At 41.2% G+C, this 17,425-nt stretch overlaps 1 protein-coding gene across 1 annotated transcript in view; it reads right to left on the bottom strand.

Annotated features, from left to right (window-relative positions):
* Positions 1 to 15,595, bottom strand: part of ezrb (ezrin b) — a 64,270-nt gene extending 48,675 nt beyond the window's left edge. The window contains exons 1-3 of the mRNA XM_014143991.3: positions 15,439 to 15,595; positions 14,218 to 14,327; positions 6,907 to 6,990 (exon numbers count right to left, since the gene is read on the bottom strand). Coding sequence (XP_013999466.1) covers positions 6,907 to 6,990; positions 14,218 to 14,229 — 96 coding nt within the window. The 5' untranslated portion in view covers positions 14,230 to 14,327; positions 15,439 to 15,595. The remainder of the gene's footprint in view (positions 1 to 6,906; positions 6,991 to 14,217; positions 14,328 to 15,438) is intronic.
* Positions 15,596 to 17,425: the final 1,830 nt, after the last annotated feature.

Raw genomic sequence — 17,425 nt, 5'->3', positions numbered from 1 at the left:
ACTTTGATTCAGGTTAAGTTTTTTCTCTCCAAATTGTATTTTAGCACAACAAGCACTGACTGGTCAGGACTGAAATGAGAGAGTGCCTCTGACTGCGTTGTCTCCCCTGGAATGAAAGTCCTGAGGGTTTCAGGACACAAACAGCCCCTTTCATGGGTATTTGGGACCGGGAACCACACAGAGAGGAGGGAGAGGGAGAGAGGGTATTGAAGAGTCATCTAAATGAAGGATTCCTTTTCCCCAGGGGGATAAGGTACAGGGGTTCTGGTACAACTAGAGGCCTTTGTCCGCCTGCAAAAGCAGAACATGCCCCTCTAGGGATGGGTCAAACAATAATAATAATAGTACCTGTATTAAAGACAAAACCCCACCGTAAGAACTGGAATGGACTAATCAACATTCCAAGAGTTAAAAGGCTGAAGAGCACTTGACCAAAGAGTTACAAACTGGGTGTGCCACTCACTGCCAGGCCACTTCCATCAGCCAATCATTAAACAGCTCTAAGACAAACATTTGCAGTTGAATCAATGAAGCTCAAACTGTAGACTACATGTTAGCTGTTCTCACCCAACACAAAAGACCTAGGCTAGTCTAGTCCCACAATGGATCCAAGAATCGTGTCATGCATGACATCGAAACATTCTCTCATTCTTTATCTTTGGGGCGCAGATCATTGTTAAATATGCAGTATTATTCAAAGGATTAAAGATGTATAATATACAACATCTACATCCTGTATATAAAACTGGAGGGGAAAAAACTATTGAGAAGCAGCTTGAACCACCTCTGGACAACTTTTGCAGTCTGAACAGTGAGACATGGGCACGAATGCCACACCTTGCACGGTCACTCCAGTCAAACTTCCAAGTGAACATTTCTCTCAGCAGTGTTTATGAGGGCAAAAGCCCAGAGAGAGAGTCATCTGTTTAGGTGGCCTGTCCTGAACAAATACATTCACAGTATCTAAGAAAAACTGTGGGGGAAAAGGCTTTAAGCAGTTCTATGGAAAATCAAAGTGAGTGTGTTGAAGAGGTAGGGTTTGAGGCAGCAGGGCTGCATGTCAATGGTCCTATGATCAGGGCCCACCACAGAGAGGAGGATATGATCAGGGCCCACCACAGAGAGGAGGATATGATCAGGGCCCACCACAGAGAGGAGGATATGATCAGGGCCCACCACAGAGAGGAGGATATGATCAGGGCCCACCACAGAGAGAAGGATATGATCAGGGCCCACCACAGAGAGAAGGATATGATCAGGGCCCACCACAGAGAGGAGGATATGATCAGGGCCCACCACAGAGAGAAGGATATGATCAGGGCCCACCACAGAGAGAAGGATATGATCAGGGCCCACCACAGAGAGAAGGATATGATCAGGGCCCACCACAGAGAGAAGGATATGATCAGGGCCCACCACAGAGAGGAGCCCACTCCAGGCCACTTTAACAGGAGATGAGATCACCACTGATGCTGAGGAATACCAGTGTGTGTGGGGGGTCACTCTGTGTGTGTGTGTGTGTGTGTGTGTGTGTGTGTGTGTGTGTGTGTGTGTGTGGTGTGTGTGTGTGTGTGTGTGTGTGTGTGTGTGTGTGTGTGTGTTGCTGTGGGGGGAGGCCAGGGGGAGGAAGTGGGCTGCTCATTTGACGACTATACAGTATGGAGCAGGCCTTTGCCGAGAAGCTGTTTAAATACCAGCCCCTTGTGGCATGCTGGGACAGCCTCGCATGAAGGTGCAAGCTGGTGGCTCTGATATTCAGCAGTCTCAGCCATGTACACAGGCTTGGAGTGCGTGGCCTCCAGATTACGGGCCTGACAAAAACTAGGGCAAAGCAATTGGCTAGGTACCGCTCTGTTTCAGCTGTCGTGGGCAGCCTAGCTGTTTGGAGAAGGAGACCAGTTGGCTAGGTACTGGTCTGTTTCAGCTGTCGTGGGCAGCCTAGCTGTTTGGAGAAGGAGACCAGTTGGCTAGGTACTGCTCTGTTTCAGCTGTCGTGGGCAGCCTAGCTGTTTGGAGAAGGAGACCAGTTGGCTAGGTACTGGTCTGTTTCAGCTGTCGTGGGCAGCCTAGCTGTTTGGAGAAGGAGACCAGTTGGCTAGGTACCGCTCTGTTTCAGCTGTCGTGGGCAGCCTAGCTGTTTGGAGAAGGAGACCAGTTGGCTAGGTACTGGTCTGTTTCAGCTGTCGTGGGCAGCCTAGCTGTTTGGAGAAGGAGACCAGTTGGCTAGGTACCGGTCTGTTTCAGCTGTCGTGGGCAGCCTAGCTGTTTGGAGAAGGAGACCAGTTGGCTAGGTACTGGTCTGTTTCAGCTGTCGTGGGCAGCCTAGCTGTTTGGAGAAGGAGACCAGTTGGCTAGGTACTGGTCTGTTTCAGCTGTCGTGGGCAGCCTAGCTGTTTGGAGAAGGAGACCAGTTGGCTAGGTACTGGTCTGTTTCAGCTGTCGTGGGCAGCCTAGCTGTTTGGAGAAGGAGACCAGTTGGCTAGGTACTGGTCTGTTTCAGCTGTCGTGGGCAGCCTAGCTGTTTGGAGAAGGAGGTGCTTTCTGTACCCTTGAGTGCCACGCATACAGGGACCTTTGAAATGTTTGTACATTTGATTGGTGGATTCAAATAAAGTATTTAAAGTGTGTGTGTGTGTGTGTGTGTGTGTGTGTGTGTGTGTGTGTGTGTGTGTGTGTGTGTGTGTGTGTGTGTGTGTGTGTGTGTGTGTGTGTGTGTGTGTGTGTGTGTGTGTGTGTGTTATGCGCGTACACGCTTCTGTCTGACTGTCTGTGTCCTTCTCTGCAGGAGATTTCTGCTACTGACTTCACCCACTCAGGCCAAGTTTCTAATTCAATTAGGTCACAGGCTTTGGACGGACACATTGCTAACCAGAGGAAGCAGTAGTTCAACGTCAGTAGACTTCCACTTTGGCTACTGGTGGTTATCAGATGGACAGTTCACAAGACAAACCCATTACGTGCACCTGTATTGTGAGCGTCGACAAAATGTTTCCAACACAAATTATTCTGGTGCACGACAATGTCTGGCACACCCCACTGAGGCCTTTCAACATGTAGCTGAAGGAATTCTTAGTGACACTGAAGTGGAACATCTGAATCTAATGTGAATATCTCTGCAGAGAGCCTGAAGGTAAAATTCCCTAGACATGTATCCACACACACACGTTATTCAGGAAGGGGCTATGCCAAGCCAAGACAAAGGCTTTCCTCTCCCCATGGCGTGGTGGAATAGAGGCCTGCTACAGATGTAGGATCTTAATTTGAGCCAGTTTGCTTCTGTACAGCAGGAAAATAATCCTGCAGCAACAGGAAACGTGAGTTATTATGTGGATCATAATTATTGGACATTGTAGGGGTTGATACATTTTTTGCAAATCAAGTCTGACATTTTTTGGTGGAAATTACAAACTTTAGAAGCCATTTTTAAACCTTGAATATACTACAAGTTTGCATTTCCTACAGTGCAGGAAAATTATCAGCAACAAAAGAGTGAGAAAATTAAGATCCTACATCTGTACATCCCATGATGCCTTTGGAATCCAGTCCACACTGAAGCTACAGACGTGACACCATGGGACTCAACCATTACATAAGCACATAAAAAAAACATACGTTTTATTTGTCAAATACACCAGAAAGGTGCAGTGAAATGTGTTGTTTTACAAGGTCAGTCATAGTAGTACGGGGCCACTGGAGCAAATAAGAGCTAAGTGCCTTGCTCAACGGCACAGACAGATTTTTCACATTGGGTATTCGAACCAGCAACCTTTGCTCTAACCACTAAGATAGCTGCCGCCTTCTCACATCCAGTACATTACACTGAAGTACCAACCAACAAGAGGTTACGGCAGCAACTTACTACAAGCTCTTGTCAATGTACAGTAATCTGAGAACAATACGATATTATCTTATTGTCCCTCTATACTTACCATACAAACATTCTGTATTCAAAGATGCTGTACAGAAAACATTGATGTCAGTGACCGGCTCAAACAGATGTATTTCTGGGTTCCATGGGAACGACAATGGTTGGGATGATTCACTTCTAGAGGTCGACCAATTACGATTTTTCAACGCCGATACTTCTAGAGGTCGACCAATTACGATTTTTCAACGCCGATACCAATACCGATTATTGGAGGACCAGGGAAAAAAATCCGATACCGATTAATCAGCCGATTTTTATATAGATATATATATTTGTAATAATGACAATTACAACAATACTGAATGAACAATGAACACTTTTATTTTAACTTAATATAATACATCAATCAAATCTATTTAGTCTCAAATAAATAATGAAACGTTCAAATTGGTTTAAATAATGCAAAAACAAGGTGTTGGAGAAGAAAGTAAATGTGCAATATGTGCCATGTAAAAAAGCTAACGTTTAAAGTTCCTTGCTCAGAACATGAGAACATACGAAAGCTGGTGGTTCCTTTTAACATGAGTCTTCAATATTCCCAGGTAAGAAGTTTTAGGTTGTAGTTATTATAGGACTATTTCTCTCTATACCATTTGTATTTCATATACCTTTGACTACTGGATGTTCTAATAGGTACTTTAGTATTGCCAGCCTAATCTCGGGAGTTGATAGGCTTGAAGTCATAAACAGAGCAATGCTTGAAGCATTGCGAAGAGCTGCTGGCAAACACAGTAAAGTGCTATTTGAATGAATGCTTACGAGCCTGCTGCTGCCTACCACCGCTCAGTCAGACTGCTCTATCAAATCATAGACTTAATTATAATATAATAACACACAGAAATACGAGCCTTATGTCATTAATATGGTCAAATCCGGAAACTATCATTTCGAAAACAAAACATTTATTCTTTCAATGAAATAAGGAACCGTTACGTATTTTATCTAACGTGTGGCATCCATAAGTCTAAATATTGCTGTTACATTGCACAACCTTCAATGTTATGTCATAATTACGTAAAATTCTGGCAAATCAGTTTGCAACGAGCCAGGCGGCCCAAACTGTTGCATATACCCTGACTCTGCGTGCAATGAATGCAAGACAAGTGACACAATTTCCCTAGTTTAATATTGCCTGCTAACCTGGATTTCTTTTAGCTAAATATGCAGGTTTAAAAATATATACTTCTGTGTATTGATTTTAAGAAAGGCATTGATGTTTATGGTTAGGTACATTCGTGCAACGATTGTGCTTTTTTCGCAAATGCACTTTTGTTAAATCATCCCCTGTTTGGCGAAGTCGGCTGTCTTTGTTAGGAAGAAAGTCTTCACACAGTTCGCAACGAGCCAAGCGGCCCAAACTGCTGCATATACCCTGACTCTGTTGCACAGAACGCAAGAGAAGTGACACAATTTCCCTAGTTAAAATAAATTCATGTCAGCAGGCAATATTAACAAAATATGCAGGTTAAAAAAATATACTTGTGTATTGATTTTAAGAAAGGCGTTGATGTTTATGGTTAGGTACACATTGGTGCAACGACAGTGCTTTTTTCGCGAATGCGCTTGTTAAATCACCCGTTTGGCGAAGTAGGCTGTGATTAAATGATAAATTAACAGTCACCGCATCGATTATATGCAACGCAGGACAAGCTAGATAAACTAGTAATATCATCAACCATGTGTAGTTAACTAGTAATTATGTTAAGATTGATTGTTTTTTATAAGATACGTTTAATGCTAGCTAGCACCTTACCTTGGCTCCTTGCTGCACTCGCATAACAGCTAGTCAGCCTGCCACGCAGTCTCCTCGTGGAGTGCAATGTAATCGGCCATGATCGGTGTCCAAAAATGCTGATTCCCGATTGTTATGAAAACTTGAAATCGGCCCTAATTAATCGGCCATTCCGATTAATCGGTCGACCTCTATTCACTTCCATAAATAATGTCAATTTTACATCTACATTGTTATATATATTGTAATCTGATAAAAAGAAAAAGGCTTTTATCATGCTCTCTCTTCTAACACTACTGGTAATCAGTTTCAGTAACCTCTACCAGTAATCAGTTTCAGTAACATCACCCTACCGGTAATCAGTTTCAGTAACATCACCCTACTGGTAATCAGTTTCAGTAGCCTCACACTACCGGTAATCAGTTTCAGTAGCCTCACACTACCTGTAATCAGTTTCAGTAGCCTCACACTACCAGTAATCAGTTTCAGTAACCTCTTGACTCTCTTCTCACACTACCAGTAATCAGTTTCAGTAGCCTCACACTACCAGTAATCAGTTTCAGTAACATCACCCTACCGGTAATCAGTTTCAGTAACCTCTTGACTCTCACTTCTCACACTACTGGTAATCAGTTTCAGTAACCTCTTGACTCTCATTTCTCACACTACCGGTAATCAGTTTCAGTAACATCACCCTACCGGTAATCAGTTTCAGTAACCTCTTGACTCTCACTTCTCACACTACCGGTAATCAGTTTCAGTAGCCTCGCACTACCAGTAATCAGTTTCAGTAGCCTCACACTACCAGTAATCAGTTTCAGTAACCTCTTGGCTCTAAGCACAACACCCCTTTCGGGAAATGGTTGCTAGAGTACGTGAGGAGAGAGGGTCTGATAAGAACAATTCCAGTTCAAATCTATTGAAACACTGCCATAGATAACATATCAATGGCTGTGAGTGGGTACAGGACAGGCCTGGAGGTATGGAGAGGTGGGGGAGTGGGCTTGGTCACTAGAGCAGGGCAACTGATTAGCACGCGCGTGCACACACACACACACACACACACACACACACACACCACACACACACACACACACACACACACACACACACACACACACACACACACACACACACACAGAGGATGGTTTCAAAAGATATTTAATAAAAATGTCTCTGTTGTTGCTGGTAATAACAGGACCAACCCTATGAATATAACAGCTAGAAGAATACTGTAAACACTGACCTGGTCAAAGAGCTGTTTACCAGTGGTGCTGGGCTGGACGGCAAACTCCAGCTCAGCGTCCATGGTGGTGACACGAACATTGACCTGTGGAGGGAGAGACATGACAGAAAGACATTAGAAACACAAAAACATGACTATTTACTATCTAGTCAGAGAGAGAGGGGTTAAAACACTATAGGAACTAACAGTGACAGAGCAGCTGAGAAGCAATGTACATGTCACACAGACGTGTACTTCAAAGGGGATGATACTGTCTGTAAAGACAGAGTAAACACAACAGAGCATGTGTTTGTTTATCTATGCTTTGTAACAGACAGAAAGACTGATCGGAGGGAACTGAGTGGGAAAATCACGATGTGTTTTACTTCAAATATTTACTCCTGAGCTCTCGTTTCAGATTTCATACTAAGCTAGTCTGGGTGGGCAGGGAAGTTTGTCAATACAGGCTTGTCCATTCACTGCCGTTTTGAGAGAAAAGGCATGCGTTTCCATTCTTCGGTTAATGATTGATAAGGCTGACCTATGCTGCACAAACAGGGCAAGTCCTTCTAGTTTTGGCCTGCTTACGGAGGTCCACTGAGGTAATAAAATGATTCAAACAACTAAAACGTTGAAAATACGGAGAAAAACGTAGAAAAACAAACAGCCTCGTGAGTTGCAATGAGAGCGTCTTCCCGATTTCCATGAATGAGAGATGACATCAACTGTGTAAGGCTTTCACAATACAGACCCGTGATAGGATATCACCACTTCAGTGACTAAAGTCCTGCTAAAATACATCATATTCATTACAATGTCAGCATTGTGAGCACTCTAACACACACTAGTCCTTCAACTCTCTCTTCTAGGTCAGATGTTGTTTCAGTTATGATTCTGTTCTACAGTACAGTATTTACCCAGGTTATTGGTTAGCACTGACTGACAACCCTATAAAGAAGTGTGTGGACTTAGAGATGAGGGAGCGGGAGTCTGCTGTTAGCAGAGCCTTTGGTGTAATCTGTCATCTCCTGGCCATTGTGAATGACATTGAGGCTCTGTAGTGAGCAAACTCAATGGTGCCTAATGGAAACGGCCAAACGGGACGTCTGCTGGGCTGGGGCCTGGGCTCTGACTGACTGACTGTTGACTCACAGCCATGCTCCCTAGCTGCCTCGTAGGCTACATACTGAGCCTACACAGAATAACTGACGTGATGATGGCAGTAGACAATTATTCCATGGAAAGAACAATTCAACCCGTTCAGAACAAAGTGAATGTGAATGGACTACGAGAGAAATTTTCATTTACATTTACATTTAGGTCATTTAGCAGATGCTCTTATCCAGAGTGACATACAGTCAGTGCATTCAACTACAGTAGATAAAACGTAAGGTAGGTAATGTAGATAAAAGGTAAGGTAGGTAATGTAGGTAAAAGAGAGATGAAAATGTAAGGTAGGTAATGTAGATAAAAGGTAGATGAAAATATAAGGTAGGTAATGTAAATAAAAGGTAGATAAGGTAGATAAAAAGTAAGGTAGGTAAGGTAGTGTAGGTAAGGTAGATTAAAGGTAAGGTAGGTAAGGTAGTGTAGGTAAGGTAGATTAAAGGTAAGGTAGGTAAGTTTAGGTAAGGTACGTAAGGTAGGTAAGGTAGATAAAAAGTAAGGTAGGTATGGTAGTGTAGGTAAGGTAGTTGAAAGGGTAAGGTAGGTAGGGTGGGTAAGTAAGTTTAGGTAAGGTAGGTAAGGTAGATTAAAGGTAAGGTTAGGTAAGTTAAGGTAAGGTAGGAAAGATAGATAAAAAGTAAGGTAGGTAAGTTTAGGTTAGGTAGGTAAGTTAGGTAAGGTAGATAAAAAGTAAGGTAGGTAAGGTAGTGTAGGTAAGGTAGATGAAAGGGTAAGGTAGGTAAGGTAGGTAAGTAAGTTTAGGTAAGGTAGGTAAGGTAGATTAAAGGTAAGGTTAGGTAAGTTAAGGTAAGGTAGGAAAGATAGATAAAAAGTAAGGTAGGTAAGGCAGATGAAAAGGTAAGGTAGGTAAGTTTAGGTAAGGTAGGTAACGTAGCTAAGGTAGATGAAAGGTAAGGTAGGTAAGGTAGCATGAAAGTTTGTTTATTTTTTGCATTGGAAAAGCCTGATAATGGACTATTGAATGTTGTGGGCAGCTGTGACTGGGTCAGTCTGAGTCTGGGAGTCCAGTAGGAGGAGGAGGGGAAGTTCAACAGGAGTTCAGCATGGCACACCGTAGCAAAACATTTTCCAACACAAAAATGAAAATATGTGTTGTTATTGGACAAATTTAGCAAGTACCTACTTGTTTGACTCCATTTCAAAATGCTTTCTCTCTATTGAACCCAACCCAAGACTGACAGTATCATCACTAAACCTGGAGGTGAGGGGCTCCTAGCTCACACTTGTGGGAAGCAGCATCCAAAACAGAGGTAAAAAAAAGAGAGACAGAGAAAAAAACTCCATTAAACAGCAACACAAAGATCCCCTTTCAGCTGGGCCTCCCCAGTGGTTCCTCTCCTATACCACTATGCCTTCTAAACGGACCTTAGGTCCCAGACTGCACACAGTCAAACTGACTCAAGATCAGCTGTGTGAGGGAGACAGACAGTCCTCTTCCCTGTGACGACAGAGTTAAACTGACTCCGGATCAGCTAAGTGGAGGAAAAGGACAGGAAACGTGCACAATGTTATCCCTCCACATCGTTGTATAATATACCTAGAGTAATGACTAAACTGGGGCACCCTAAGTCAACACACCCAGACCAACAGAGAGAGGAACAAGTGAGTGGGCACCGCCACACACACAAAAACCAGTGGGTGAGTAACATCTGATCTCATGCGATTCGACTAACGGTAAGTCACTGAAGCCATTCAGTCAGAACATTACCAGAAAACATGACATTAATGATAAAAATACACTGGGCAAAGACCTACATTTCCAGAAAGTGCAACTCTGGTGAGAATGACTATAATTATTATTCTGAAACCACAAGAGAAATACACATATGCTTATGACAGCAAACTTTCCAACTGACTCGAAATGGTCCTTTGTATATTAATCAACAAACCAAATGTGATTTGGCTCAATGCGATACACTAACATTTGTTGCATAAACACATTCATTTTCCATTCTAAATTATGGGCCTCTCTGAACTGGATCTCTGTCTGTCTGTCTGTGTGTGTCTGTCTGTCTGTGTGTGTGTAAATGATGTATATGTCTATGGTGTATGTAGGTACCTGAGCTGAGCCATAAGGGAAACTGGGTATCTACCACCCCAATATCAGTTAGGGGGGGGCAATCCCCCCCACACTTTTAATCTGAAATCACCATCACCCACTCATGAATTTGTCATTATTGCAGATTAAAAGTGTTTGATACATTACTGGCTCTATATTTATCTTTTAAAATCTGCTATGACATAGACAAGGAATATATAGCACAATTTTGGATTTGGCCCCCGTCTCATCTCAATCGAATAGTTTAGACTGTTTGGATGTGTTGACAGACTCGGACTGAGTTGCTTCTACCATGCAGTGCGGGTAGAAAAAGTGATTACTGTCCTCGTTATGAAATTATCAACTTTACCCTGTATATCCAAAAATGACCATAATACTGATTGTTTCAAGCAAAACTACCAAAATTAGAAAGAGCAAGCCATTTTACAAACATTTGAATGCTGAAGTTGACGCGCAGATGTGCCAGATCACTAGTGCTGAGCGATTAACTTAAATGTTGGTTATTTTCTGTTTTTTAAACAACTAATTAACCAACATTGGTTCAATAATTTGAATTCCATTTCCAGTGGGTTTTTTGTGAGCTCAATGCGCACATTGCACAGTTTATCTAGAGATAAATCAAATCCAGACTACTAAAATTGTGATTTTGTAAGGCTGCATAGGCAGCAGCTCTATAGAGATGAGATGATGACTTGGAATGAAATAAAGTCATCAAATAAAACAAATGTAATATGCACAACAACTGAATGATTTGATTAAAGTAATGTGAATAAATGATGGTTAATAAGTGTAATGGGCAGTCACTACCATCATGGGACTTTTATTAATAGTTTTATTCTGTGTTCTTACGGCATTCAACCCTCATAATGCATAGTGCGTTTAATGTTTCAAATAATAATAGAAAACAGAGATTATTATTTTTATAATCTAACAGAAACCGAACAGAATAGCTCTAGTTGGTCATTGTGCAAAGCTGCATAGCACGCAGTTTGACTATGCTACTGATAGTGCCTAGGGTTGTTGGGAATGCAAAATGACTTGTAGATCAATGACTGTCAACACAATTACATGCTTAGTTCCACACTGAAGGCGAGGATGCGGTTGTCACAAAAGATGACAGGTATTTTCCGAAGGTATAAAGAAAATAATACAAAAAATACAAAAAAGTCAACTGCCAATGAATAACACTTGAATACATTTTCTGACCGATGCATGCTACATTTGGATCGTTTGAACATGCTACATTTGGATCGTATGGGGCCCCGCGGACCGATGCACTCACATCTTATTAAACATTTGAACCGGGGACCAATGTGTATCTGTGAATCATTACATCCCTAGTCGTAACCAAATTGAGGTTGAGTGGATCGCGGGTGTCTAAGTAAAAAAATATATATATACATCTTTTTTTAAATATAATACATTTTTGGGGGGTGAAAAAATACTGCAGTCTGAATTTAAACAACATACCAGGTAGAAAGGTAGAAAGTGTGTAGAAATGTATTCTTTGGGAAAAAATCTTCAATAAATATATTTTCAATATGTAGCTATTAACGCCAATTAGCAGATTTTGTGGTCTCAAACAAGTGAGCTTGCCAACATTCTTCATCAAGAATATGATCAATATGGAATTATTGACAATGAAAAAGGTAGGAATGTTGTTCACTTGTGTAATATAATTGCTACATTTACAGTCAATATAGCATTAAAACTAGTTTTCTAGATTGCATTTCGGCCTTAAAGATATGAATATTGGGAATACTGAATACTGAGACAACCTGGTTCATTCTGGGTCCCGAGCCAAAACCAGTTGAGAACCTCTGGTCTATTATGCAACACCCTTCACTGGTTAATGAGTTGGTTGACCGATGGTGATCATCATCTCACCACAGTGGCTCAACAGAATGGGCTGCATGCTGCATTCCCATTCAATATTTAACAACGGTTTGTATGGCTTTAAAGGAGTCTGTTGCAATGTGGGGTTGTCATGGGAACATGTCTGCAATGCCCCACAGAACCATATAGCCATAAACTACCACTGGACTGGGACCTATCTGCTGACCTGGGTCCTACCTGAAGGTCCCATGGAGACTGGAGTGGGGGTAGAATACACCCCTGCTGTGTCCCTTTCAATAAGGTATTTAGGACTGAGACCTCTAATAGTGGGTTAGTTTTGCAGACTGGGGAACCTCAGCTTGGCCAACTTGTTGACTGAACATAGTGTTTTAACTTTTGTTAACAACTAAAGACTATATAATGATGTCTAAATATATAATGATGTGATAAGTGCCAACATGATGACTATTCGGGGTGACATGATCAGAGGGCGTTACAGCAGGCATCGTCATATTATTGAGTTATCAATTATACTCGAGAACAAATTATTAACAATGGGTTTCAGACATGAGAAGGAAACACCCACATCGGTATTTGTGTGTGTGTGTGTGTGTGTGTGTGTGTGTGTGTGTGTGTGTGTGTGTGTGTGTGTGTGTGTGTGTGTGTGTGTGTGTGTGTGTGTGTCTTACTGTAAAATGGATGTTCAAGGGGCCGTGAAACAGGATTCAGGGAGAGCCAAGGAGGGAACATGATTCACTTGATGACAATGTGCAGGTTGGCATTTATTGGGATGACTCATGTACTGGAGGCAGCTCTGCAGGACAGTCAATAGCTGGCATAGCCACAAAGTCATACAATCTGAAACCTAACCCTAATCTTTACCGCACTGTTTACTTTATTCCCAACCTTAATTTAAGACAAATTTAATCCAATTTTTGTTTTTGTGAATTCTTACGATATTTAGCCAATTTTGACTTTGCAGCTGGCCCATCTAGCGGACATCACTCGGCTCTGCCTCCAGGACAAGATGTATCCCATTAAAGGTCAACCTGCTGACAATGTCTCATTTTGACAAGTGTAAGTTGAGAGAGAGAACACCAAACCAGGATCTCAATCTCAGCTGCTCAAATCTCAACTTTCTCTTGTCAGATTACTTTCTCTTCTAAACCAATGAACTCTACTCTAGTTTTATTTATCTATATGATAGATACATTCTACCAGGTTTGATGTGTTTTTCACAGTAAATAGGATTTTGACTTAAATGGTTGATAGTCTTGCATCACAACTCACAATACTGAATCTCAATATGGGCTGCTCATCATGTCAGTGAAACTCAGTTTGTGTTATAGAAAGCCCTTCTAGTCAGTAGTGAGCGAAGCAGCCACTACCTAACAAAAAATGTTGACCAACCAATGCTATAAATAGGAGCAAGATCATCAAAAAAAACATTGGCAATATTTAATGTCTTTCGGTATATAGAGAGAAGCCAGTCAGTGGCAGTAAATCGATGCTTATGCCTCATCATTGATATCGTGGAGAGAAAAGAAACGGTCTGCCATTATATTACCAAAAAGGGGCAGATTTTCAAGTTGTGTGCATAAATGTGGAGTACCAGAGAGTGCTACTGTGTCATGCAGCCAGCACCACAATGATGTCACTTTCCAGTGATGCTCTTAACACTTTATGACTCCTAGTCTTCTAGCGTCTAAGATGGGAGACTGGGGCTAATGAAAGTCCATAGTTTTTTTGGAAGTGCTGTCAAAGACAAATGTCACCAAAAAAATGACCAGCTGTAAACCCAGGTAGGCCTCAGCTAGGATATTACATTAAGTCAAATAAAAGTTTCTGAGAGTAAGACTAATGAAGATGACTAGACTTCATGTGAGGAAGCACATATATTCAGACAGTGTGACCACTTACTTACAAGAGGCCAACTTCTTATTCTCATCTTCAAGAGAATGTATTGATATAAGTGAGGATGTTTGTGTTTTCATCTACAAGTGAAACTACAAATTAAACCATAGAAAAATAATATATATTTGGTGTAAGATAGTCATTACAGCACAAATAGCTTATAGTACCTCTTATCGTGAGCAGACATCGTGTCTCTTGCCTGCCTGGGCTACTTGGATCTCGACTCAGGGCTGCCAACATATCCTCTTTAGTTACCAAGCATATGTTTAGACAACTCAGTAGAACTCGGACGATATTAACATCTTTGAAATATATAAAATCACTGCAATACTTACAGCTTTAGGCATTTTGTGTCCTTTTCCTGGGTCCGTGCGCGGAGCTGTAAAGTTGGTTTCCAAATACTTCGGATAGCCTACTAGGTGACTTCTCCCCAGTCAGTGCCTTCCTGTCAGAGAGAGCGAAAGAGGATAAACGCGTTTCAGCCACTCCGGTGATAACCAGTCAGACGGGACTACCCTTCCTTCTTTAAACACTGGTGCGAAATAGAGATTGGTTGACGCAGCCCTCGTACAGCCGTATGAATCATTTTTTATAAATAGTCTATGGAAATTCAGATTAGACGAGCCTCACCCATAACAGCCACAAAAAGGAGAGTCGAGCTTTAACACCGAAATAAATTAGGAGTCTCCACCCTTATAGGTAAATATTTTACTTCAGCACCACTACTGTGGTATCTAGGTGTGATCCTTGCTTGGGTAAAATGATTAGGGGACGTTCGATGTAGCCTACAGTATATGATACACGGTGTACTGCAGATACATATTCCTTCAGAATCAATTCATCTTGGCTACTACTGGGTGATGTGAAGCCAAAACAAAGTAGCCTATCCATCACAGGGACATCAAATATACTGTTGCGCTTAGGGTCTGCCGTCTGTTACAATGTAACAACTTGTCTATATCCTTTAACAGGGCGCGACCTCAGTTGGGATCACAAAATAACCACGAGCTTCATTAACTTCTGAAGAAAATACACATTAGGCCAACACTGTTTAGGCTATTTCAAAAGTAACAAAACCTATTAGGTTACACGACGTGTGTAGAAGTAGACAGAACTACAAAGGAAACAAGTTGAGTCCACCTAACGTCACCAACCTAAATCTGTAGTACCTAGCATAGGCTACTGGGCTAATCAGTGAATCTTCTTTGTTGTCAAATGTCATAATATTATTATCCAAGATAATTATTCGACCGACTCGAATAGGCTTTAATTGTGCATTTTGGAGCAAACATTGGAATAAAAATAGCCGTTGCATCATGGATACATTTTTACACTTGCAAGCTACATAACCTTCCATTTGTAGCATTTTACCAAGCCACAAGCTACTACAATAATCCCTGACACCTGTTGTTATATTTCCCCCCTTTGTGGGAAGCGGCGGCAGAAGTGGTGCAACAAGTGCGGAAACAAAGTAGTGAGCATCCCTATTCTGTTCAACAGTCTCACGTTCACATAAATATTCGATACACTATTCATTAATAGGTACAATGGCTTACCAGAGCAGGTGTGATTTAAGATGGTTCTGCCGCAGGGCAGCCTCGGACACTCCTCTGCAGAAGTAACAGCGCGGCAATATGGCTGACCCTCCGCTACTTCAGCGCTCCGACTGTTGCCGCCTGCTTGCATGAGTTCCTGTTTGTCACCGGTGCAAGGCAAGAGCGACCGTCATTCGTACAACAGCGACACCCATTAATGACACGTAGTTTCTCCTGAAAACTGTTGAACTCAAGCAAGCTTGTAGAAAAATGCAAAATATGGGCAAAACCCTCCAACTGATCTACTGTAGGATTAAAAGTGTATGTTTATTATGGGGACACATTCTTTTAAATTAGTAACCTAATTTGTGATAAGTAATTAAAATTAATTTGGGGTGAAAATAACATGGCAAAGCTTTAAATTATCAACGCAAAATGTTGACCATTGAAGGATCAGTGATTCAATGTGGCACCCAATTCTGTGGTCAATAACTCTTTATTGGCACATTGTTTCTGGTACCCTGACAACCCTTTATGGGGCACCTACAATGTGTCATTTATCACCGTTGAAAACACTCAGTAGGCCTGCATTTATAATCTGAGTCTCGCTATATCAGCCAGGCAGAATATGATTTTGGCTACAGTCAAAGCAACTTTTCTTAATAGTACATGCTGCTCATTGTTGACTAGATCTAACAAACAATTATAAATTTATGGATATAGCCTGTTATATTTGGCTATTATAAAAGACAGCATATTTATTTCACCAATACTATGGCTTCACTCCATGACCTTGAGGATAAAACAGACCAGATGGAATAGTTGTGTCATTGTAAAGAAGGGAAGACCTTGAGATAACCAAGAGGCCACATCATAAGAGTATTCAGATGAGAGCATTATGTGAGCCATACTTTTATTATCATAGTAGCTTTAACATGATTCATTGGGTTTAGGGTTTTGGCGTTATGGTGTACATCTACAACAACAAAAAAGAGCAAAATGAATTACATTAAAAAAGTCCTTTATAAAGACACCCCATAATCGGAGAATTTTACGAATTGCTGTTGCTATATAAAATATGCCTACTGTAGGTTAAGTCTATAGGCTATTATGGGAAGTGGTAATTAAATACCACACAATCATTCTAACAAAATAACTATGGCGTCATAAACAAACAAAAGCAATATATTAGATGCACGTGTATATTTGTTTGATTACCATTCTTGTGTTTCTATTTGTATAGTTGAGTAATAGCGCGCGTCAGAAGCAGACGCCCTGTAAAACTCGACCTAGGAAACGCTGTGAACGGGTTGGGGAGGTTTCATAAATGGAAACGGACCAATAGTTGAGTGAGATTAAAATAGAACGGTATATAGCATAGATAAAGGCTGAACTGGACCGAAACAGCCACTTGTAAAGAGGAAATTGTTTACAATCTATTTATAAACAAGGATACTGTACATGTGTCTTGAAACACAGATGTACTGTACTTTCCAGCATTTGTCTTATTGGTTTCAAAACAAACAAAAAATATGTTTTGCATAATGGTATGAGCGCAAGAGCTAATGTTTTGTTTGGTAACCATTTAAGTAACCAATATTTTTGTTTTAGAATATTACTTTCAAGTAAAGGCACTAGCACAAATACTATAAGATTGTTGTTGAGGGATGTGACTTTTTGTAAACCGGAATTTAGTGAATGAACACCAGTATAATTTCAAGAAACACAAACAGAATTTTGGGAAAATGACTACACCAGTGGGGAAAATAACTCAAGCCACCAATTGCAGATTATGGGCTACTGAAACACAAGCCTACAACACATCACATCAAAGTCAGTAAACTCTGTCTACAACACTAAGGGTAAGGACAGGAAACTAATAGGCTATAAAAGCACTGTCCATGAAACCAGAGACTAATGGATGTGGAAAATGCTAAGAGTTAAATCTATAGTCTTTATTGTAGACAGTTGTTTGATATTTTCAAATCATGACTATAAGTACAGTAAA

Source organism: Salmo salar, chromosome 15 (genome assembly GCF_965601325.2).
Source record: "Salmo salar chromosome 15, fSalSal1, whole genome shotgun sequence".
NCBI classification, from domain to species: Eukaryota; Metazoa; Chordata; class Actinopteri; order Salmoniformes; family Salmonidae; genus Salmo; species Salmo salar.
This window is presented reverse-complemented; position numbering and strand designations above follow the sequence as displayed.